Raw genomic sequence first — 23301 nt, 5'->3', positions numbered from 1 at the left:
GTTTAGTCACAGTTGTTTAAGATCTGTAATATGTTTTTCCTTTTCCGTAGGAGCTTGGTCAAGAGGCAGTCCCCACTGTCCCTTTGGTTGTTTGAAGCTCCGGAATCTTCTCATTGATGAACTGTGACTGACAACAGTGTGGTGAGGCTTGTCCATCTGCTGGACTTGGCCTCAGGTTTATTATTTTATGTAGGATTTTCAGCCAAACATTTCCAAGCTTTCAGTTTTGGGACAGGTAAGTGGCATTTGTATAAAGAAGTGAGTATAATGTCGCATTTATATTTATTTTTAATAATCTAAAGTATCAGAACTTAAGCATAGCTTTTTTTAATGAATGGCCATTGTTAAAAATTTAACCTATTTTTCTTTTTCACTTGGCTATTTTATCAGTGTATAAACCTTGAAGTGTGTAGTTTCTGTCTAATGAGAACAATTTTGTAGAGAAAATGTGGTGTTGCCTTTTGAGTTCTAGGTGTGGAATACTTGTCAGGAAGGCTGGGTAGGTGGCCCCCAGACTGCACTCTGAGTAGAGATGCACTGTAGCCTGTGTCTGTGGCTCAGTGGTAAAATGGGAGTTTAATTTAAAAACATTGTCATGGTGCAAAACTTGTTTTGTCTAAACAACAAATACTCTACAATGAAGAAGCTGTTATAGTAGTTACAGTTTGAAATTTCCTCAGCTGTATGTATTAAATTCTTCTTCTTAAGAATTTTAGCTTGTGTGTGGACATTTTACCTGCCCTCATGGCTGCAGCATGTATATGATGCCCAGAGAACACGGGGCTGAGACTGGAGTGATAGCTATTGGCTCTCTTACGGGTGTTGGGAACCAAGCAAACCCATCTCCTAGAGAGCAGTCAGTGCTCTTAATTGATGAACATCTCCCCAGCCCCAGCTGTGTGTATTTAAAAGACCACACCAGGCGAGAATGGTGGTGACTTCTTTAATCCCAGCAGTGGGAGGCAGAGGCAGGCAGATCTGAGTTCAGGCCAGCCTAGTCTGTAGAGAAAGCTCTAGGCCAGTCAGTTATATGGTGGGACCCTGTCTCTAAAACAACAAAGAAAATGGAGGACACCTCAGCCTCATGAAGCCAGCTCTATGCCATTGTGTCAGTCCTTGGTCTGTCTGTTCAGGCAGTCTGAGGAATTAGCTGTACTGTGACTCAAGCGTCATTGTTGGTCCCTGACTGGGTTGGATTCTGGCATTTACCATTTTAGAGGAGGTGTGACCGACCAAAGAAGTGATAATCTCGACTCAGCAGCCTCAGAGGACCTGAAGACAAGGGTCCAGGGTGCTAGGGAGAGATGAGTGCTCTGTAGCTGCGTGGCAGTTACCTACCGAAAGGTCAGGAAGGAAAACAGTGGTTGAGAATTTTAATTCTCTGTGTTTTGTGTTTTAGGTTTTTTGTTTTTATGCAGTCCTTCTCTTAAAATGGAACATGCAGTAGAGTCATCCGTCAGCAGCATTTAAATGCAGCTCAATCCTGCACAGCCAGGAAGAGGATTCTCAAGGTATACTCTCTTCCAGCTCTGTCATTCTGAACAAGAATAAAGATTTCATCTTTTAAAAAGAAAGGGAAAGACCTGGGTGTGTGGTGGTACTTGTAAATCTCAGTGCTTAGGATGCTAAGTAAGGCATGGGGATCTCTACAAGTCTAAAGCTGACATTTGCTACATAGTAGTAGGAAGACCCTAGGAAGACAGACATGGGCACACTTGGGCAGTAGTACGCCTTGAAGCTGTTGTTCAGATCAATACAGTGGAGTGAGAGGTCATCAGGAGTCTGCCAGTTGTTCTTTTTTACTTGGCGTCCACAAAAGGACTCCATGCTCAGTTGATACCAGTGTTGAAGACAGTCTTTCCCAGTCCAGGCTTGGGGTGAGACTAAAAAAAGGCAGCAAGCACCAAAGCCCCGGACACATTTGGCCAGACTTCCCGTGAGGCAGACCCAGAGGTGGCATACATCATATGCCCTTGCTCCTTGGTTGCCATGAACAGCTTAACTCTACACAGTCCCTTAAGAATGATGTGACCTGGGGTTGGGGATTTAGCTCAGTGGTAGAGCGCTTGCCTAGGAAGCGCAAGGCCCTGGGTTCGGTCCCCAGCTCCGAAAAAAAGAACAAAAAAAAAAAAAAAAAATGATGTGACCTAGCGCCATTCACATGTCTGCTGGCCTCACTGTCTGAACGTGTTTTTATGCTGCTTGACTGCCCTTGAGTCATAGTTCCCTACCCATTTTTGCATACATTTATTATCAGTTGGATGGTTTTCTGCAAAACACTCACTATAGTTAACTCACATCATCTCACAGACACAGCATAGAGTGCAGTGATCAGAAGCATCTAGTTCATGTGCAGCTCTGCTCCTGTCAGAAGCCACATCTTACCACCCTTGGTAAGGGCACTCACTCAGTGCCCCTGGTGTGCTACATGGTGTGGTTTGGTAGGATGTTAGTCACAATATGACTGCCTTTTGTCATTAGGTATGGATGATAAAGGGGACCTGAGCAATGAGGAAGCACCCAAGGCTATCAAACCCACCAGTAAAGAGTTCAGGAAAACCTGGGGTTTTCGAAGAACCACAATTGCCAAACGTGAGGGTGCAGGAGACACCGAGGTGGACCCCAGTGAGCAGCAACCACAACAGCATAACCTCTCCCTGCGCCGCAGTGGACGGCAGCCAAAGCGGACCGAAAGGGTAGAAGAGTTCCTTACTACTGTTCGGCGCCGAGGGAGAAAAAATGTGCCGGTGTCCCTGGAGGATTCCAGTGAGCCCACGTCCTCCACAGTCACTGATGTGGAGACAGCTTCTGAGGGGAGCGTTGAAAGCAGTTCTGAGATCAGAAGTGGCCCTGCACCTGGCACCTTAGGGAAAGAACATCCTTCCTCTTCTGAAAAGGTGAAAGGAGGTGATGAGGAAGAAGACACCTCTGACAGTGACAGTGATGGTCTTACGCTGAAGGAACTTCAGAACCGCCTTCGAAGAAAGCGAGAGCAGGAACCTGTGGAGAGGTCCCTGAGAGGCATTCAGAATCGACTGCGGAAGCAGCGCCGAGAGGAAGATCCTGCCGAAGCTGGGAGTGTCCAGATAGGCAGTATTGAGGAGGACACACCTCGCTGTAAGCAGGAGCCTGAGGCTAGCCAGGGACCAGTGTCCCAGTCAGAGAAAGATGACAGAGAAAATCAGTTGGAGGGGAAAGCGACTCAGGGAAGTAAGGAGGAAAGCCCCAGGGAAGCTGGCAAACCAAAGCCTGAGTGTGAGGTTTACGACCCCAATGCCCTGTACTGCATCTGCCGCCAGCCTCACAACAACAGGTAGGTGGAGGGAGGGAACTGGTAGAGAACCAAGGGATGGAGACAGCGAGAGGACTGACATTTGCTTTTATGTCAAACAGCAGTTGGCTTATTGAGAAAAGACGAATGAGTCTGAAAAAAGAAACAAGGAATGCATGCATGTGACTGCCTAGAGCTGCCCTCTACCATGGCAGCCACGTGTGGTCCATGCAGGGGATGAAATGCACAGTGCCTCAGTCTCTCAAGCCATGTGCAGATGGACACTGTAGATAGGCGAGAACCAACTGTTGTCCTACAGATCCTATGGGAGCGTTAGAGGATCCACCCTGTATGGTCCTTTGAGTTGACTGCCAGGTGGTGATGGGGCATCTCTGTGGGATTGTTAGGAGGTGAAGTTTCTGTTGCTGTGTGGAGATACTCTAAAGCCTCTAATTCACTCTTAGTGTTCTAACCAGAAGATGAAGGGCTGAGGATGTGGCTCTGTGAGTAGAATGCTTACTCAGCACACATGAAGCCCTGGGTGTGATCCCCAGTACCTCATATAATGGTGAGGTGGCATATGCCTGTAACCTCAGCTCTCAGTAGAGGCAGGAGAATCAGAAATTCAAGATCATCTTTGGCTACGTAGGCAGTTTAAGACAGGAGAAACCCTGTCTCTAAAAGTAAGTAAATAGAGAAAAAAGATGAGGGGCTGGAGAGATGGCTCGGTGGTTAAGAGCACTGACTGCTCTTCCAGAGGTCCTGAGTTTGATTCCCAGCAACCACATGGTGGCTCACAACCATCTGTAATGAGATGCGATGTCCTCTTCTGGTGTGTCTGAAGACAGCTACAGTGTACTCATTAATTAAATTATTAATAAATAAGTAATACAGTGTATACATTAAGTCTTTTTAAAAATAGAAAAAAGATGAAGCAGATTTGGAGTGCTGCTAACAAAAGGATGGGGGCACTTGGATGTTTTTAGCTCTGATCTCACTTTTCCCTTTATTTGCATGCTCTTCATACTAGAATGTTGAAAGTGTGACCACATGATCTGTTGGACAGTGACCACATGATCTTCCCATTTAGGTTTATGATCTGCTGTGACCGGTGTGAAGAGTGGTTCCATGGGGACTGCGTGGGGATATCTGAGGCCCGAGGGCGGCTCCTGGAGAGGAATGGGGAGGACTACATCTGCCCAAATTGCACAATTTTGCAAGTGCAGGATGAGACGAGTAGCAGCGCCGCCGATGAGCAGGATGCTGGGTGCAGACCTGTAGGTGCTGATGGCACAGACTGTACAAGCATAGGGACAGTAGAGCAGAGGTCCGGAGAAGACCAGGGCATAAAGGGTAGGATTGAGAAGGCGGCAAACCCCAGCGGCAAGAAAAAGCTCAAGATATTCCAGCCCGTAAGTACCTGTCTGCCTTGGCAGGCACATGTGTCAGGCTTACTGCTGCAGTACTGGGAAGGTACCTTCCCTTTAGGGTAGTTGGGTTTTTGTGGGGCAGGTACTGATCCTTACGGGCCTGAGCCCTGCAAGAGAATATCCTGCTGCTTTGTGTATCAACTTAATGACAGCCTGCATGGATGTCTATGTCACTCCGGCTAATGTCAGTTATAACTGCTCTGTCATAGCCTCTTTAGTGCCAGCAATACTGTGCTCTAATGGTTCTTTAAGGGGAAATGCATTTCTCCACAGTGCTATTGACTGTGTTTGAAGAAAAAAATTAACCTTTTCACATGTTCTTGGTGTTTTATGTTTTGAGTGCTGGCAGTTTTTGAGAGAAAGGTGCACTGTGTTCTGTTCTTAACAAGCTTACCTGAACTGTTACATGCCTGGTACTCATTGGGTTGTTTCTCTGCCTGCCTGGTGTTTTCTTCATTCTTCTTACTTGAGTTATATTATCTCATGGGACTGTAACCGTCATATTTCCCATGAGCAGTCTTATGGCTCAGGAGAGCTGTCTCCTGTTGTCAACAAGTGTGTTACATTTCCCATGAGGGTGCCATCAAGAATATCTTCACTTCAGACCCCTAACCTCCATAGCCCGCCCTCCAGCAGGTGAGAGTCTGTGGAAACTGCAGTCTACACTGTTACTGCCTTAGTTCTCACTGTGCTACCAGGTGAAATGACATTAAACGGTGGCTGCTAACACCATTTACTGGAGGAAGTTGTCAGTTTGATGCTTTTATTATTCAGTATGTTAGACATGGCCTGAATCTTACTCTGTGTAAACTTGGTTTGGCAGAAGGAAAGCAACTCTATTAAATATTTATACTGAAAACTGACCTTTTGCTTGAGTCAGTGTAGGGACACGTTAATACCTACTTATCTTTTCTAGCAACATAACATTAGAAGTTGTAAGCGGGGTTGGGGATTTAGCTCAGTGGTAGAGTGCTTGCCTAGGAAGCGCAAGGCCCTGGGTTCGATCCCCAGCTCTGAAAAAAAGAACCAAAAAAAAAAAAAAAAAAGAAGAAGTTGTAAGCACAGACTCCATAAGTACCTACACGAGTCTTGTTTCTGCTGCTGTGTTACGGACTTAGCTTAAAATCCCCATTTCCAATCTCCATGGGTCAGGGTACAAGATTATCAAGGCTTCAACTTGGCTAGGACTGTGGTCTCATTAGAAGGTAGTAAGAGATGACCTTCTGGGACCCTCAAACTGTCGGATACATGTTCTTCAGTTCAGTCTTTCTGATATACTTAAAACTAAATGCCCACTGGTTATCTATAATGTGTGTATCCTGTGTCTTTTGGCAATCTCCTTCCAAACCACTCACAAAACCCAGGCGAGGCCACCTTTCTTTAAAACCAATAGTGGATCTCTTCTCTCTTAGGGAAAGGTACATTTTCTTTTTTTTTTTTTTTTTTTTTTGGTTCTTTTTTTCGGAGCTGGGGACCAAACCCAGGGCCTTGCGCTTCCTAGGTAAGCGCTCTACCACTGAGCTAAATCCCCAACCCCCACATTTTCTTTTCTAAGAATTTTCACCGGAAGGTTGGGTTTGGTGGCATGAGTTTAATGTGTATATATTTCCTCTGGGTGGCTGGAGAGGTGCTCAGAGATGAAGTCTAGTTAATCAAGAGGAACTAGGTTCAATTCTTAGTACCCATATGGCTCTCAGCGCCACTTATAGCTCAAGTAACAAGTAGTCTGATATCCTCTGTGTGTGGACGGACAGACATGAAGGCAAAACATGCATGCATATAAAGGAATTTCAATTTAACAGCATGTGCCATCAAATCTGATAACCTGATTTTCATCTTCAGATCCCACATGGTAAAAGGAGAGAATTGATTCCTGAAAGTTGTCCTGACCACACACCACACACACACACACACACACACACACACACACACACACACACACACACTCTCTCTCTCTCTCTCTCTCTCTCTCTCTCTGCAACAATTTTTTTTAATTTATATAAATTGTTTATTATTTTTTTAAAACAAAAATATTGATGAAAATTTGTAGCTCATTAAAACTACATTTTGCCCTTTTTTCCATAGTGTTTTTTTTTTTTTCTTCTTCTTTTTTTTCGGAGCTGGGGACCGAACCCAGGGCCTTGCGCTTGCTAGGCAAGCGCTCTACCACTGAGCTAAATCCCCAACCCTACCTAGTGGTTTATTTTTAACCTATGTGCATCTAGGGGAGTAGTGTGCGACAGTGTAGGTGCCCTCAGAGGACAGAAGTCTGAAGTTATAGCTGGTGGAAGGCTATCTGACATGAGTTCTAACAGACTGGTCTTTTGTAAAAGCATCCTCTGAGCTGTGTTTCCAGACCTTCTCTTATTTTTATCTCATTTGGCCTGCACATGTTTTAGAGGGCATATAGATCTGAAGCTCCTGTGTGTGCAGAGTTTGTGTGCCAGGGCAATCAAAGGGAAAAAAAGGTTTGTATAGTTCATAAAGACAGGTCTTCCTATGTAGCCTGGACTGGCCTGAATCTTGGGAATCTTCTGCCTTCCCTTTTAATTGTATTAAAGATTATGCTATCATGCACAGCTAACAAATAAAAAATAATTTTTATTCATATAAAACTATTAGAGCCAGCCATAGAGATGTACACCTTATATCTTTAGTCCCAGCACTGAGGAGGCAGAAGCAGGCAAATCTCTTGAGTTCAAGGCCAGTCTGGTCTGCATAGCAAGTTTCTGGCCAACCAGAGTTACATAGTGAAACCCTCTCTCAAAAACCACCCAAACAAAAAAAATCTGCTTGTGTCTTAATAACAGTGACCACCAATAGTGTGTCAGTGATGTCTGAAGTCGCCTGTCTTGTTCTGCAGGTTGTAGAGGCTCCTGGTGCTGCTAAATGCATTGGCCCTGGGTGTTCCAATGTAGCACAGCCTGACTCGGTGTATTGCAGTAATGATTGCATTCTCAAACATGCTGCAGCTACCATGAAAATTCTAAGTTCAGGTAAAGAACAAAAACCAAAACCCAAGGAAAAGGTCAAGATGAAGCCAGAAAAGTTCAGTCTTCCAAAATGCAGTGTTCAGGTAAGCTGACAACAGTCCCCTTCAGGATACTTACTTGAAACAGGAAGAGTACTTTGCATTGACTGGTTACTGCTTACTTGAGCAATGCAGGGAACATCAGTTGTCAGCAAAATATAGGTCATATTTTCCTTCCCTCTTCCCCCATTCCCTGAGGGATTAGTTAACATGAATATACTACAAGCAGGCAAGCGTGTGGCTTCAGGATATGTACCACACAGCTCTGTCCAAAGTCCACTGACAGTCAGATAAGAACATACGTGCTGGGCAAGGCTCTGTGCCTTGATAACTTAGTGGTAGAGTGCCGAGTATGCAAACAGTCCTATGATTTCTTCATATCCTTTTGGGGGGGAGTGTTTCTTTTGTTTTAAAGACAATTCTGTAGTGCTGGCAGTTCTTGAACTTGGAATTTTATTCCCTTAGCCTCCTGCTCAGCTGGGATTACAATACTGTGCCACCACGCCTGACTAAGTGACATAGTTTTTATTTTTCAAGACTGTCATTTTGGATCTTCCAACTTCCATAAATGGTTGCCCTGTGCTGTGTGCGGTGCTGTGTGATCCAACTACAGTTTCCCACTGGGAATGCAGTTAACCATTTGTTAATACCTTGCGCCCACACGTAGTAGCCCCTCTGCTTTGTTTACAGCTTATTTCCTTACCTTGCCAAAAGGCACTCATGCTTTTATCTTGACTAGTTCATTCCTCAGCTGCGTTATAGACAGAACCTTCATGATTACCCAGATGTCACAAAGGAATGCTAAGTGTTATTTGGTGTGTGACTGTAGCCATACAGAACATCACAGGATTCTGCCTAGCTTCGCTTGAAGGGTCTTCAGGTTCTAAAATAAAAAGTGTATGTGTCTTTAATTGGTTGTTGAAGCAAAGGTGTCACTTCAAACCTTAATAATTGGGATTTCACTGATTATCCAGGCAGGGATTAAAATCTCTTCTGTGCACAAGAGACTAGCATCAGAGAAAAGGGAAAACCCAGTGAAGAAAGTGACATTGGCTTCCAGGAGTGAGACTTCTGTGAAGGAGGCAACTTGTGAGAGCACACCGTCCTGGGCAAGTGACCACAACTACAATGCTGTGAAGCCTGAGAAGCCAGAGAAGCCCGAGAAGCCCACTGCGCTCTCACCCACCCTATTGAGTAAATGTACGTATCACCCAAAGGCTGGCTTCCCAGGCCCATCCCACCATCTGGGTGGCTGCCTGGGGCTGTCTAGGACCACAGTCCTGGGTGTTCTGGTGCTGATGGTAGCCAGCAGCTCACTGCCAACCAGAAACAGATGCCAAGATGTCTCTGGACCCCAGGTGTTCCTGCCTAGCCTGTGGAGCTTCTCTGGGCGTTTCCTAAAGAGCTGTGTAGGCCTCACGTTGGAGGCAATTTCTCCTCTTTCTTTCTTTCTCTCTCTCTCTCTCTCTCTCTCTCTCTCTCTCTCTCTCTTTCTTTCTTTCTTTCTTTTTTTCTTTCAGTTTTAGGCCTCGGTAAGTATTTGAACTGCTCTCAACAAGATGGGACTCCATCAGTGCACTGTTCAGACTCCAGGCTCAGGACAGACATGAATTCCTCACAGCATAGCACAGCACAGCACACATAAACCATGAGCTTTTTCACATTACGTATTTTCCTTTCATGAAGTCACCACTGTTCTTCCATAGCAAAAGTGACTTTTCATGAGTTAGGACATTTTTGAAACAACAGACAGTTTGTGTCTGTTTCACGTATTACACACCTAAACAGGCGTGAGTTTTGAAGGCCATTTGCTGCTGCTCAGACTTCATGGTGAGTAATCCTGCTGACCTTACACCTACAGCAGTGCCCTCATCAAAGGGAGAATTGTGGGTGGTAGCTTCCAGATTCGTAGATGCCCCAGATTTTGATTACTAGTTTGCCTCAGATCAAATCATTATTAACATTATCTACATTAAGTTGATAGCTTGAGTAAACTTGGGAGCCCAAGATTAGATCACTGAGTTTGAAGCCATTCCTGTCACTGCTGTACAGGGTGTCCCTTTCTTATTCTCTGTACAGTGGTTCCAAGTGAATTTTCAGTTGTGTTCTCTTGGTAGTGTTTTGTTCCATCTCTGCTCACCCTCAGCCCCAGATAAGGGGGCTCTTCTAGCCCAGGCTGGCCTTAGTTTGCTGTGAAGCTGGGGATCCTCCTGCCTCCAACTGTAAAGAGCACTGGAATTTACAGGCACACACCTGATATATGTTGTGGGTGTGAACTCAGGATTAGGCAAGCAGTCTACCAACTGAGCTGCTCTTGTAGTCCATGGTACTGAACTTCCGCTCTTCCTGACTTCCTTTCCTGTGCTGAGATGACAGGCTGTGGTGCTGGGGATCCAACCCAGAACCTCATGCATTCAACCAGGTGAGGCTGCTGACATTGCACCCCACTCCCATTAGTGCATTTATATCAATCTTTTTAACAAAAGCATCACGGACGGGGTTAAAGAGCCCTAAATTGTAATAATATGAACATGCTACATTTCTTACTAGCCTTTCAGCAAGCTAACTAGGGGAAGATCTTTTGCAGGTATAGGTTCACAAGGTGAGAATGCAGTTGTTACAGTGTTGTAGGCCTAGATTGACATTAGGAAAGTTAGACAGGAACATCATGAGTTCTAGGCCTGCTGGGGTTGCAGAGTGCAAACCTCTCTCTAGGGCAAGTGGGAGGAAAGGGAATGTAAAAGGCTAAGGAATGCAGTAAGTTAGCATATGCTGCTGCTTTTTGTGGCAGGCCTTAGTGTACTTTAGGCAGTTGAGTAGTGAGTTCTAGGTTTGCAGGTGACAGATCTCGTGTTCTTTCATCTATAGCAGCTCAACAACAGCAACAGTGTGAGCTAATGAGTAGACTTAGAGCCGAGTGCCACCTTAGAATAGGGGAGAACCTTCCAAGTACAGGGTTCAAGTGCTTTAAGTGTCTGTAGACATGAAAACAAAATGTAGACACCTGGGAATGTAGCCATAGTCCTGAGCTGAAGATTGATTACAACTCAGTCATCCTTATCTGTGTGCCCAGAACGGGAAACCAGCTCTTGAAGTTCTGACTCAGGGTCTCACATTAGAAGCAGTTCAATTTCCAGTTGTTTCAGACCCTGGTAAGTATATTCCCTGTGTGGTATCATAGAAAGTCCTGTGCACTGGTGGATTTGTGAGGAGGACAGAACATAGTAGTCCTAAAATCTGAGTACTGTCTTCTGTCTCTCTTCCACGAGGTGCCGAGTGGTGGTGGGGCTCCCAGGCATGAACAAGGTGACCAGTTCCTATGCTCTTTGACCTCTCTCCTGCCTTGTCAGGTTCCAGGGCAGGAGAGTAGGACAACTGATTAATCTTCCCAACATACCAGCATCTCAAAATTGACCAACATTCAAAATACAGCATGCATCAGGGACATGTTTCTAAACCAGTTTCTTCTGACCGTTCCCCACCCCCACCCCCATCCCATAATGATATCATCCTAACATTGAGAGTGACATCAACGAGGAGCAGTATCTCCTCTGCCTCTTGCTGTCTAAATGGGGTTGGGCCCCTTTGATCCCTCTTTCTCTGTACAGTGGGAGAGCACCACACAGCTTGTCCAACTGTGTCCCAAGGACTTTGGCCCTGTCTCCCCACTGCCTGTGTGCAGAACACACATGGGGGTGGGTAGGGAGAGGAGGGAGGGAGGCTCAAAGTGAAGCCAGTGCTGGGAACACTTCTACAATCTCCTACGTGGATGCCCACCATGTACACTGAGAAGACTGCATGGCAGAGCTGAGCCGAGCTGCTGCCCTCTTGAGTGGATACAGACAGGCAGCTTGCTGCCTGCACAGGAAACCACTCCTCCACATGCAGGTGATTTCGATTTCATGAACAGTTGTTCCTCTGATTTTTTTTTTCTTTCTAGAATATCTGTACAGTTTCCTTAATTTATAGAAACAATTGTCATTTTAAAAATTTCCAAAGATTCTGCTTTTGCTGTTAAAGTTTTTGTATCCTTCTGTGTTTTATTTCCGCTGGCACCCCTCATTGCCAGGAGAGGGAAGTGAGCTGAACACTTGCCTAAAATATTCTTGGCTTATTAGAGTTTTGAAACAAAATTTAGTATTTATACTTATATCACAATAATTAGTATTTTGGACTCACTAAATGGCTCATCAAGTTACTTAAAACACTGGTGTTTAAATGGAACTTGACATGACACTTCACCTGGCTATAGGGATTTAATGCAAAACCCTAACCACTGTAAAACCAAACCTGGGAGTGACTGCATCCTACTCATGCAGAAACATTTTCCATGTTGATGCATGCATGCATCCTGCACAGGTGATGACCAGGTGGGTTGGTAGAGCAGGGAGAACACGGAGTTTTCCAGGATACCTTGAGATGTGGGCTTCAGAAGTACATTTCATGGGGTCATGAAGGAGCCAACCCTGTGGAGGGCACTAGAAACCCAAAGCCAGGGGTGGGCCTGTGTTTTATCAGCTGCATGAGCCGTTTATTTGTCTTCAGAGTTGTTAGTGGGAATAAAGTGGGGATAGAGGAACGGCTTTGCACATCTTAAACCAAGCCCCTCCCAATAGGGGAAACAAAACTGGTTCTGAGGGGGTTAATCTTGGCAGCTGTTGAGTAATATGCATAGAGCTAACTTACTAGGCTGTTGGTTACATTCTTTTGGTATCATTTTGCTTTTACAAATCTTTGAAAAGCCCACAATTGAGAAAATTGGACCATGGCGTTAACTTGAACCTTCAAAGTGAGCCCCTAAGAATACTCCAGTCTGTCCTATAGTTGTCCCTCTGTCCTTCACCTCTCTGAATGGTCGCCCTGTAAACTTAAGGAGCTATGGAGCAAAGGGTTAACACTCCAAGAAAATCTTTGATGGCATTGCTGATCTCAAGAGTGCAAAAGTCTCCTCTGAAGAAGCCTACCACGGTCATTAGTATAAAGTGGTAAAATGCTTTTGATACACACCAACATGCACATAGTTAACATGCTTAGTATCCAAAAGTTAGGGAGTAAACATAGATGGTCAGATTTTTAACTGCTTTAATGAAGGTTTGGGCAACATTGATTTGCCATAAACCTGGAAGAGCTCGGCAAGAACCTAAGGTAACTGGTTGCACTCTCTAATCCTGGTTGTCCACTGCACCTCCAGCTTTGAGCCGGTTAGGTCTGGAGGGTCTAGGAAGGCACATGGATTGTTGTAACGTGCTCCTATCATGTTCCAGTAAATGACTTAGTACAAATAATGGCTAAAATGAACTTGGCTGAAGTCACCTGTACCTGGTGTGTGTGGAGAAATCTGAGAAGCAGCAGCTCAGCTTCCATGGCTGGGCAAATTGAACACGCCCACACCTCCCTCACCACACTGCATCCCCGTGACCAACAACGTAAGAAACTACCAATCCAACATGATTGAAGCTAAAGATTTCAAGATACTATGTGATTGGTTAAGATAACTTGCAAGATCCTTAAGCATTGGTCTCTGCATTAAAAGAGGTCAAATACTGGACATCAGTAAAAAACAGATTTTCATTTCCAGAACACAGCAGTTGGATGTGGACCTCTACAGGTCATCGTAGTCACAGTGGGCATTTGAGGAGCATCTCTGATGTAGCCTATACTGCTTTTTGCCCAGGTCTCATTTTATATATAAAACTGAATTGGTGACTGCTTTTCAAGATACCTTTTTTTTTTTTAATGGTTTCAATATTATAGCCCTGGCCACCTTCCTTTACAGTCCTGCCTCAGCCTCCTGAATCCTGAGATTATAGGCATGTGCATGAGGTGTGGATAAAGGGATATTTATTTGAAGATACTTAAACGGGTCTAGGAAGCAACAGAAAAAACATCCACTTGGTACTGCCACCTCGCTGGAAAGAGGTATGGTAAAGCAGTGAGAAATCCCTTATGTGGCCCAAAGCTGAGGAACAGAATTCAACACCTGACCTTGTTTCAAGGTGCTGCTTGGTCACTGTCTTCAAAAAAAGCAGTTCCCCATAGGTGGAATACCTGCAGGGGCAGCCTGCCCTCTAAGAGCAGCCATCAGACAGCTTAACTGGGATGGGTGGGACTGTAGAATTGAACCCCTATGCTGTACCTGGACCCTGTCCCCCACTAGGATTCAACTTGATGCAGTTGTGGGGTTCTATCTTGGGGGCATATAAGCAGTGTTTTATCCTCCTAATAACTTTTTCTTGCCTTTGTGGATCATTACTGCCACCTGGTGACCAGCAGATCTATAACAGCCTTACTAATGAACCCATGGCGTGAGACCAGAGTGCTCCCATGCGGAGCACTCTCATTCCCTACCCCATCAAACTAGGAAGCAGCTTTGCTTCCACTAGTGGTCCTCAGGACTGGAGATGCCTTCCTCCTGCTTAGTGTTAGTCAATACCTTCTTACCCCCACGAGAGGGCAGAGAAGGCAGCACACGGTGTTAAGTGCTATTTGTAAGGTGGTTCTCTCATTAGTTAAGGTACTTAATTTTTATATAGTGAGAAGTGAATTCTGCTATTGGAACAGTAGCTCAATAGGACATCTGTCCAGTGTGCCCAAGGCATAGGCTTTGAAGACCTAGTATTGGGGTAGGGAATGAAATAAGGATTTACAAATTCATTGTTATATTCAAACATGAAGGTGAATCCCTGTTGCTGGCATTGTGCCCTAAGGCAGCACCACTGTTCCTACCTGTTGGGGCTCGAGAAATGTGCCACTCCCTTGAACAGTTGCATTGCGGAACTGTTGCCATTTGTCACCTTCCAAAATAGAAGAGGGCTTGGTGTTTCAAGATGCTAGTAGGTAAATGATTAGGAAAAACCATCATTTATGGGACATACCAATTTGTTATCACATAACATGCCTTTTACGCACTGTTGGGAGTATGCCTAAAGTGTCCTAATGTTGGCCTTTAGTGGAAAGAAGTCCCCAGAGCTGTAAGGCTTCAAAGTGATAGGGAGTTGTATTAATAGATGGCATTCAGGTATGTTTGTTCTCAAACCAGATGTGTACATGGAGTGTCAAGAATAAGCAAAATGCAGTCAGGCCAAAAGATTCAGTCTGTAGAGGAACCTGTGGTTTGAAGTCCCTGCTTGTGGCCAGAAACAAGGAAAAAAAAATCACCGACGTGTCTCAGGCCATACTGCTATATGGAGGGGCTTTGTCAAGGTTTTGGTAATGCCTCATTAGTTTTGTAGAGTGGAAGTCAGCTGGCAATCTAATACACATTTATTATACATCTGTTCAATATCACTGTCTCACACAGCACTTGGTTCATCATACCATTATCTGAGTGCTTTCATTCCTTCTGTGTACGTTCCTCAAAGGAATGTACTGATTTTTACCCCTATACAGCCCAGTAACCAGACATGCAGGTAAATTGCTGAATACACCTGGAGCTGAGAGTTAGAAATAGACTTCTTAACACTGCAAAGTGCTTGGATATTGCCCTTGATCTATGGGAACCTTGGCTATACCCCTTGGCTCAGAATGTGTTCTCTCCTTGTATTTGTCATATACACTGCATTGTAAAAATAGATCCTTGGTAGTAAAGTCTTCCGTTGTTCAGAGTGTACTTCTAATTTCTATTTTGTACAAATCTGCCTCTAGGTATTTCCTGTCCTCATCTAGAAAAACAGAGTTTTAGGTAGATGTTACTATCACTCTGCAAAGCCCCTGTAGTGCTTTGAGGCTGAGGTTTGATGGGCTTCTGAGCAAGCACACAGTCCACTTGTAACAAAGTCCTTTGGGATGGAATTGAAGGGCTTCAGTTGAGATGCATCTTACATCTAGATTGCTCAGTATCACTTTGTAATCAGCCATATGGCAGTGGTAGGGCTACCCCTCAGACAGGTTAGTAGTCAGGCCTGACAGGACCTGATGGTGTCCCTAAGCACATTGAGTAGCTTGTTGAAGTGGGCTTTCCTTGTGTATGGGATCTCCGCCCTTTCCTGGCCTTCTGACCTTCCTGGTATATTAGAAGTAGTTACTAGGATCAGAAAGTAGGAAGTATTCATCTATGATCTAAGTCATGCCTCAGTCATAGACGTGCTGAAACTGTAATTACGGGTTTTTGGTAGCATGTGATGTTGAAGGGTTGCCTATCTAGATGAACCATATGACCTGTTTGCTTCTTGTCTGGTAGGACAATAGTCCTGAGCCACAGGTTCCCAGGCATTTCCTTCCCTTGTCTGACCACTTGGGCTGCTGGTCAACATGCTAGACAAGCATCATTCAGTTCTGTGGCCCAAGCTGTGGTACTGATCTGACTCAGGATTTGGAGAGTGTGTGTGTGTTGGTGGGAGGTGGGCTGGGTGTCTATTCCCTCCTTAAACTATGTGGATTCTGCCATCTGATCTTGGGCTTGTCACCTGGTATCCTTTTTAAGACATTTTGTGAGCCCTTGATGCAGGATTTTAATTAAACTGATTGTCCACTGGCATGTCGAAGGTTTGCTGCAAGCCAAACCTTTTGACTCAGCATTTGTGTTAGACAATATTGGTTTTTCAAGACAGGGTTTCTCTGAAGCCTTGGCTGCCCTGAAACTCACTCTGTAGAATAGGCTGGCCTCAAACTCTTGAGATCCACCTTCCTCTGTCTTTCAAATGCTGGGATTAAAGGTATCACTATCACTGCCCTTATCTTGACAAGCATTTAAAACACCAGGTTGTCTGTCTTTTTACCCAGCTGAGAGAATTAGGTATGCATGGGGTGTGGGTGGTGGTGTATAAATGGGCACCAGTCATTTTAGCATCTGGTCCTCATTGCTCCCGTGCCTTCCATCAAGAAAGGAGTTCCTTTCACGCACACACAGTAGGCTGACGTCTTCCATTCTGGCATCTGAATTTTTGTGTGAAAATAGGTTGGCTGATCTTCTCTATAGCAAATTTGTCAACCAGGTCTACAGTGGTGGGTGATGAAATAATGTGTACCCTTTGCTGACAGGAAGGAGTCTACCTCCAGAACCCTCAGGAGTTGGCTATTCATGGAGGAGATATTGTGTGATTTTTTTTTTCCCCTTTTTAAAGGGGTTCTACAGAAAAATACCTTCTTAATGAAAATGATCCTGTAAATCTGCCCTATTTTGATCTCAAGTTTGTTCTTTATTTTTACAATTTAGCTAGTGATTAATTGGAGCTTTTGATAATTGGCTTGTTTGAAGTAATGTTATCATACATAAAAGGCATTTAAAATAAGGAGTAGTTGCCACCATAAAATACTGTGCAACAGCCTAAGTTTTGAGATTTTAAAAACCTGCAAATGTGTCTAATTCCTTGATTGTACTGGCTGTTTCCAGGATGACATGGTATGATGTCACTGTGCTGTTTGTCTGTGCTGCTCACATCTCTGAGTGTGTGCCTTCTGCTTTCCAGCCATGAAAGATGACAAGAGAGTGGAGGATAGAACAGTGGCGGCAGCTGCGGTCCCTAAGAAAGCAGTTCCTCCAGGCTCCGTGATGGGCAGACAGACTTCACCTAGAAATCTTGTTCCAAAGAAGCTTCCTCCTTACCCTAATATGGCAGGAGCGAAAACAGCCGTTAAGAAGCTGCCTTCAGGCTTCAAGGGTACCATCCCCAAAAGGCCATGGCCCTCAGCCACCCTGTCAGGTACTTCTGCCAGGCAGGCAGGACCAACACCTGTGATAGCTGCTTCCAAAAAGTTGCCTGGCTCTGCTGCTGTGGTGGGAATTGCCAGGAAACCAATGTCTGCCAATGTTCCTGCAGCCTCTCCAGTCCCAGGACGCCTTGGGCCTGTGAGCCCAGCTCCATCACAACCCAATTCACAAATTCGACAAAATATAAGGCGCTCCTTGAAAGAGATTTTGTGGAAAAGGTGGGCTATTGTCTATGTCATATTCCCAGATGAAGCATTGATGATCGTGTTCTGAAACCTCCCAACTAGTCACGTGCCCCCTGGTTTATGTAATCCCTCTTTTCATTCTATTCAGAGTCAATGACAGCGATGACTTAATAATGACAGAAAATGAAGTAGGAAAAATTGCCCTCCACATTGAGAAGGAGATGTTTAACTTGTTCCAGGTTACAGATAATCGCTATAAGAGCAAATATCGCAGCATCATGTTCAACCTTAAGGATCCTAAGAATCAGGTCTGTGTGCCCCCGACTAGATGTTGGGAATTCTTGACCCATAATAGACCCTTCATTTCTGTTAGCTTCACAGTGATATACCAAACAATATTTGGAGATGTATACATCCTTCCTCTGAATATTTGTGGATCATCATCTTCACTGCCAGAACTGGAGTTATCAGAGATTTTATAACCCCTCTCCCATTTTACTAGATTAGCTTAAAACTTCCCTGCAAAAACCACATGCCCACTGACCTAAGCTTGAAATTTTTCATCCCAATTTTCAGGGATATCTGATATGTAGTATAACATTTTTATTTTATTTTTTATTTTTTTGCCTTACTGCAACCATGGCTGGCCAGGGATCAAGCTGGCCTTAAATTCTTAGGGGAGCCACTTGTTTTTGCTTAACAAGTTGTGAAATTAAAAGTTCAAGTAACTTTCTCTTAGCTTTCTTCCTTAGCCACTTGATGTGGGACAAGCTTGGTACCTCTCCTGCTTTCTGCTGTTGGGACTTGTTCATAGTGTTCTCTTGACTCTGAATACGCACGCACGCACGCATGCACGCACGCATGCACCTCCATGTTTTAGAGCCAGAATCAAATGCCTTGGCTACATTGCCTAGAAGTGTATTCCTGCCTTTATTTCTAACTTTGTGTGAGGTTGGGGACTTGTTCTCACTATGTGGCTCTGGCTAGCCTCACACTCAGACCTATTAGGATCGAAGACCTGCACAGTCTGTCTTTATAACTACTTTTTTTGAGGCAGAATCTTGTACTTCTGTCTCCCAGGTGCTAGAATTATGTATGACATCCTCTTCTGCTGGCTTCTAACTTTTCATCTATGCTCCAAGTTGTATGCATGATCTGTGATCCTGACAAAGCAGAGAATCTACAGATGTCCTTGAAGTTGACTCTCAGCTAGGTCATTGCTGCCTACTTTAGAATGCTCCTCACAGCGGGGCGAGGGTGCATTCCTGCACTGTGTGGGTCAGTGCTTGGAGTGGTCAGGGTCATCCGATTTCCATCCTGCTGCTCTGTTCATCTTGACCCAGAGTAAAGTACATCACTGAAAGGTTATGAATGAGGAGGTGAAAGGTGCTTTTTCTTTCTCAAAATAGGGCCTCTTCCATCGTGTTCTTCGAGAAGAAATCTCTTTGGCAAAACTTGTCAGAATGAAGCCTGAAGAACTTGTATCTAAAGAGCTTTCTATGTGGACAGAGAAGCCCACAAAATCTGTAAGTGCTGAAGAGGAAGATTGCTGTCTGAGGTCCTAGAGGTTTCCATTTTCTAGAAGTCAGTGAGCTAATTGTAGAATGGATGACTATTCCTTCTACCTAGAACCCAAAGCTGAAGCCTTCACTTTTGTCCTCCTTGTAGGTGATAGAGTCCAGGACTAAGTTGCTTAATGAAAGCAAGAAGAACTCTACTAAACCGGAAACCATTCCTGACATGGAAGATTCTCCACCAGTATCAGATTCAGAAGTGAGCATTTGGGGTGTTTGCACAGAGACGAACATCTCTTATCTGCTCTCAAGGCATTAAGTCACTGAGAAAGTCACTGACATTTACACAAGTCCGTGTGTGTGCACGGTGGCAAGTGCCTGTATCCATTCATTAGAATGACATGGGTTCCTTTGGTATTTTAAGACAGTCTATCTTTGCAGCTTAGTCTGGCCTACAGCTTTTCATTCTGGGATTTTAAGGGTCGAGACTAGTGCACCACACCTGGCTTAGTGGGATTTTTCTCCATTTTTTTTTTTTTTTTCTCAAGACAGGGTTTTTCTGGGTAGCGCTGACTGTCTTGGAACTTGCTTTGTAGACCTGGGTGGTCTTTAACTCAGAGATCTGCCTGCTTCCACCTATGGAATGCTGAGACTAAAGGCCTATGCCACCACCATGCATGCCTGGCTCTCCATTGGTTCTGGTTTGTGGTATTAACTTGGAGATGGATTGAGTTTGGAAAAGAAATTATCTACTTGAACCAAGCATGTTGGCACTTTCTAAATCAGTGGTTCTCAACCTGTGGGTTGAAACCCATTTTGGGGGTCAAACAATCCTTTCACAGAGTCTCATATCAGATATCCAGCATATCAGATACTTACATTACAAATCATAACTTTCAAAATTACAGTTAGAAAATAGCAACCAAAATAATGTCATGGTTGGGGTCACCACAACATGGAGAACTATTCAAGGGTCTTGGCATTAGGAAAGTTGAGAACCACTGCTGTAGATAGAAGGAGGACCAGGAATTTCAGGGTCATCCTCTGCTACATTGTGGGACAGTCTCAAGGAAACAGCAAAGGCAAGACTTGCTTGCATTTCACTTGTAGGAACAAGAGTCCGTGCGAGCCGCCCCTGAGAAGAGCACAGCACCCCTCCTGGATGTCTTCAGCAGCATGCTGAAGGACACCACCAGTCAGCATCGGGCCCATCTTTTTGATTTAAACTGTAAAATCTGTACAGGTGAGCATAATTTAGGGGCTGAAACTGTGGAAATAAGACAAAATTCGGTTTGTTTAACTTGTTCTTCGAGCTGTACTCTAGCCAGTTTAGACAGTGGTTTCTGCACTTGTGTGGCCTGCCTTGGTTGTGGTGCTTCCAGTTGACGTTCCCTACTGCACTGAGCTGACATCTTGATTGTCTTCTCCCTCCTCCCTCACATTCTGCAGGTCAGGTGCCATCATCGGAGGATGAACCAGCTCCTAAGAAGCAAAAGCTTTCAGCTTCTTCGAAAAAAGAAGACTTGAAGGCCAGGCACGACAGCTCTCCACCTGACGCAGTTCCTAGCACTGCTGATGAGGGGATTGCAGAGACCCCTGAAAACACGTGTGATCCAGACCTGGAGACCGTATCTAGTCTGAACCAGGAGAGAAAGGGTTTCCCTGAGTCTGCAGGCGACAGCCATCCTGAGCCCTCTTCTCTGGATGGCCTTTCTTCCTCTTTTGCCTCTGGCGGGAGTGGGGTGGTCACTACAGTCACAGTGTCTGGTCGAGACCCCAGAACCGCCCTGAGTGGGTCATGCACAGTCACAGCCTCCATGGCAGCCCATATGGACAACTCCCAGACATCAGAAACCAAACTGGAAATACTAAAGCCTGCCTTGACTTCTGCAGTGGTGCCCAAGTCCATACTGGCTAAGCCATCCTCTTCTCCTGACCCGAGATACCTGTCAGTGCCACCATCACCCAATACAAGGTATGCCTTTAGGACGGTATGCAAACCTCAGACTCTTTAGACCAACCAGAGACACTGCTAGTTAGACTTAGCAGAAGCCTGGTAAATCTTTACTGTCCTAAAAATGCTCCATTTCTTGGATACCTGTGTCATTTAGGTGTCATTCAGGTCTTAGATACAAAATTTTAACTTAATGGTTATTCAGATTCATTGCTTGTTTTCTTGACCAAATGTCTAAGTCATTACGACTTAAATAGTTGCTTAGTAAATAGAAGCCACAAACCTTAGTACTATCTTTTGCTCCCAAGTATGAAGTCACTATATTTTGAGATATCCATTGTACAAAAGGAAATTAATATTTTTTTTTCCTTTGGTTTTACAGCATTTCAGAATCACGATCCCCGCCAGAAGGAGACACAACCCTCTTTTTGTCTCGACTCAGCACGATTTGGAAAGGATTTATTAATATGCAAAGTGTAGCAAAATTTGTCACTAAGGCATATCCTGTCTCTGGGTGTTTGGATTATCTCAGTGAGGTTAGAGCCAAGAACTCCCCCCACCCCCCATGTCTTGTGTGCGGGCGCCGGGGCGTGCACGTATGTGTACTGCCCTGTGAGGTTAGAGCCAAGAATTCACTCACCCACCCTCTTCTCTCGTGTGTGTGTGTGTGTGTGTGTGTGTGTGTGTGTGTGTGTGTGTGTGTGTGTGTGTGTGAGAGAGAGAGAGAGAGAGAGAGGGAGAGAGAGAGAGAGAGAGAGAGAGAGAGAGAGAGAGAGATGCTACCCTGTGGCAGCAAGTCAGAAGTCAGACATCCCAGTTCTCTTCTTCATCTAATGAACACATTATTCTTGGAAGGCATGTGGTTAGTAGCCTCCCACGGTAGCATTAAGTGATGCTTTTCTTTAAAGTTGTGGTTTTGTTGTATGATCTGGTGTTTTAGAATTATTGTGTTGGCCTCTGAAGGCTGCAATTCAGGTGTTCACTGCATATTCTTCTTGTGTAGGATTTGCCAGACACCATCCACATCGGTGGAAGGATTGCGCCAAAGACTGTGTGGGATTACGTTGGCAAACTCAAGTCGTCAGTGTCCAAGGTACCTGCGCACAGTGTGCTCGCTGCAGCAGTGGGAGGCTGTGTTTGCTCACACTTTTATAATTCCTAAGTATGTGAAGGTGTGAAGTCTACTTGAGTGTAGTGTCTGTTGTATCTTAATGGTCTGAGTGCATTCAGCTTTTAGTAACTACACAGGCTTCCTATTTCCTCTCTCATGACTGAGAAAAAAGAAAGCAATATGAAGGCATTCTTGCTCAGGCACAGAGACTTACCTCATACACAGGCTTTGGGTTCCTAAACAATCCCTTAGGTCAGCTGCTGGTAATGTGTATGTGAGGATTCTTTTAGAAGTGATCTATAATTTGTACCAGACTGAGGAGAGGTAAGCCATAGGACTTTCTAGTGTAGAGATAGATACACAGATGGCACCTGGCTGGTGGTGTGTCCTGTCTGTGCTGGTGCCGTCCTAGGATTAGCGAAAGCTTGCTGGTGTCAGAGATGCCTAAACTAACAACTGTACATAATCACTCACTGGAATTCCAGGGAGTGGCAGTGGTTTCGGGCCAGCAGTCTGGCTGGAACCTATGTTCTTTACCCTTGATTTGTGTTAAAGAGTTGGCAATAGGACTATGACAGTCAGGTCAGAATTACTAGACAGTGTGCCTGAGGGTCTGCATCTGAAGGAGGATTGAGCATGCTTCCTTCTGCTCTCTTTCCCTTGCAGGAGCTCTGTCTGATCCGCTTCCACCCTGCCACTGAGGAGGAGGAGGTTGCCTACATCTCTCTCTACTCCTATTTTAGCAGCCGTGGCCGCTTTGGGGTTGTAGCTAATAACAACAGGCATGTCAAGGACCTGTACCTGATTCCACTGAGTGCTAAGGACCCTGTGCCATCCAAACTCTTGCCCTTTGAGGGCCCAGGTAAGCACCCAGTTTCTGGGAGGTAGTTAGGTCCAGCCAGTCCCCACACAGTCCTTTTCACTGACACAGAACTCTTCACTGACAGTCCTCCCAGGTTGTCACAGGGACATTGGCCTCCTGGCCCAAATTCCCAGGAACTAGATTAGGATGACCAGTGGAACCATGCATGGCAAGAGAATCTGTTCTCTGAAATATAGGCACATAGCTCTAACAGTATCTCAGTTCTTTATGAAAATTGACTCCCTGCTTAAAACCAAATTGTTTGGTGCCTCAAACCAGAGAGTTGTTCAAATG

General features: G+C 44.9%; 1 protein-coding gene across 8 annotated transcripts in view; it reads left to right on the top strand.

Annotated features, from left to right (window-relative positions):
* Positions 1-23301, top strand: part of Dido1 (death inducer-obliterator 1) — a 53346-nt gene that overhangs the window by 18811 nt on the left and 11234 nt on the right. For 6 of the 8 annotated variants that reach the window (XM_006235806.5, XM_063284235.1, NM_001427308.1 and 3 more), the window contains exons 2-16: positions 51-235; positions 1400-1511; positions 2482-3313; positions 4362-4683; positions 7565-7777; positions 8707-8932; positions 17140-17599; positions 17715-17874; positions 18976-19092; positions 19235-19339; positions 20191-20323; positions 20530-21055; positions 21417-21570; positions 22038-22127; positions 22812-23007. In XM_006235806.5, the coding sequence (XP_006235868.1) occupies positions 2484-3313; positions 4362-4683; positions 7565-7777; positions 8707-8932; positions 17140-17599; positions 17715-17874; positions 18976-19092; positions 19235-19339; positions 20191-20323; positions 20530-21055; positions 21417-21570; positions 22038-22127; positions 22812-23007 (3532 nt within the window). In that variant the 5' untranslated portion in view covers positions 51-235; positions 1400-1511; positions 2482-2483. The remainder of the gene's footprint in view (positions 1-50; positions 236-1399; positions 1512-2481; positions 3314-4361; positions 4684-7564; positions 7778-8706; positions 8933-17139; positions 17600-17714; positions 17875-18975; positions 19093-19234; positions 19340-20190; positions 20324-20529; positions 21056-21416; positions 21571-22037; positions 22128-22811; positions 23008-23301) is intronic. The other 2 variants (XM_008762595.4, XM_063284236.1) reach the window with 1 other exon arrangement.

This window comes from Rattus norvegicus, chromosome 3 (genome assembly GCF_036323735.1).
Source record: "Rattus norvegicus strain BN/NHsdMcwi chromosome 3, GRCr8, whole genome shotgun sequence".
Classification (NCBI taxonomy): domain Eukaryota; kingdom Metazoa; phylum Chordata; class Mammalia; order Rodentia; family Muridae; genus Rattus; species Rattus norvegicus.
The sequence above is the reverse complement of the archived record's forward strand: the minus strand, read 5'-3'. Positions and strand labels throughout refer to the sequence as shown.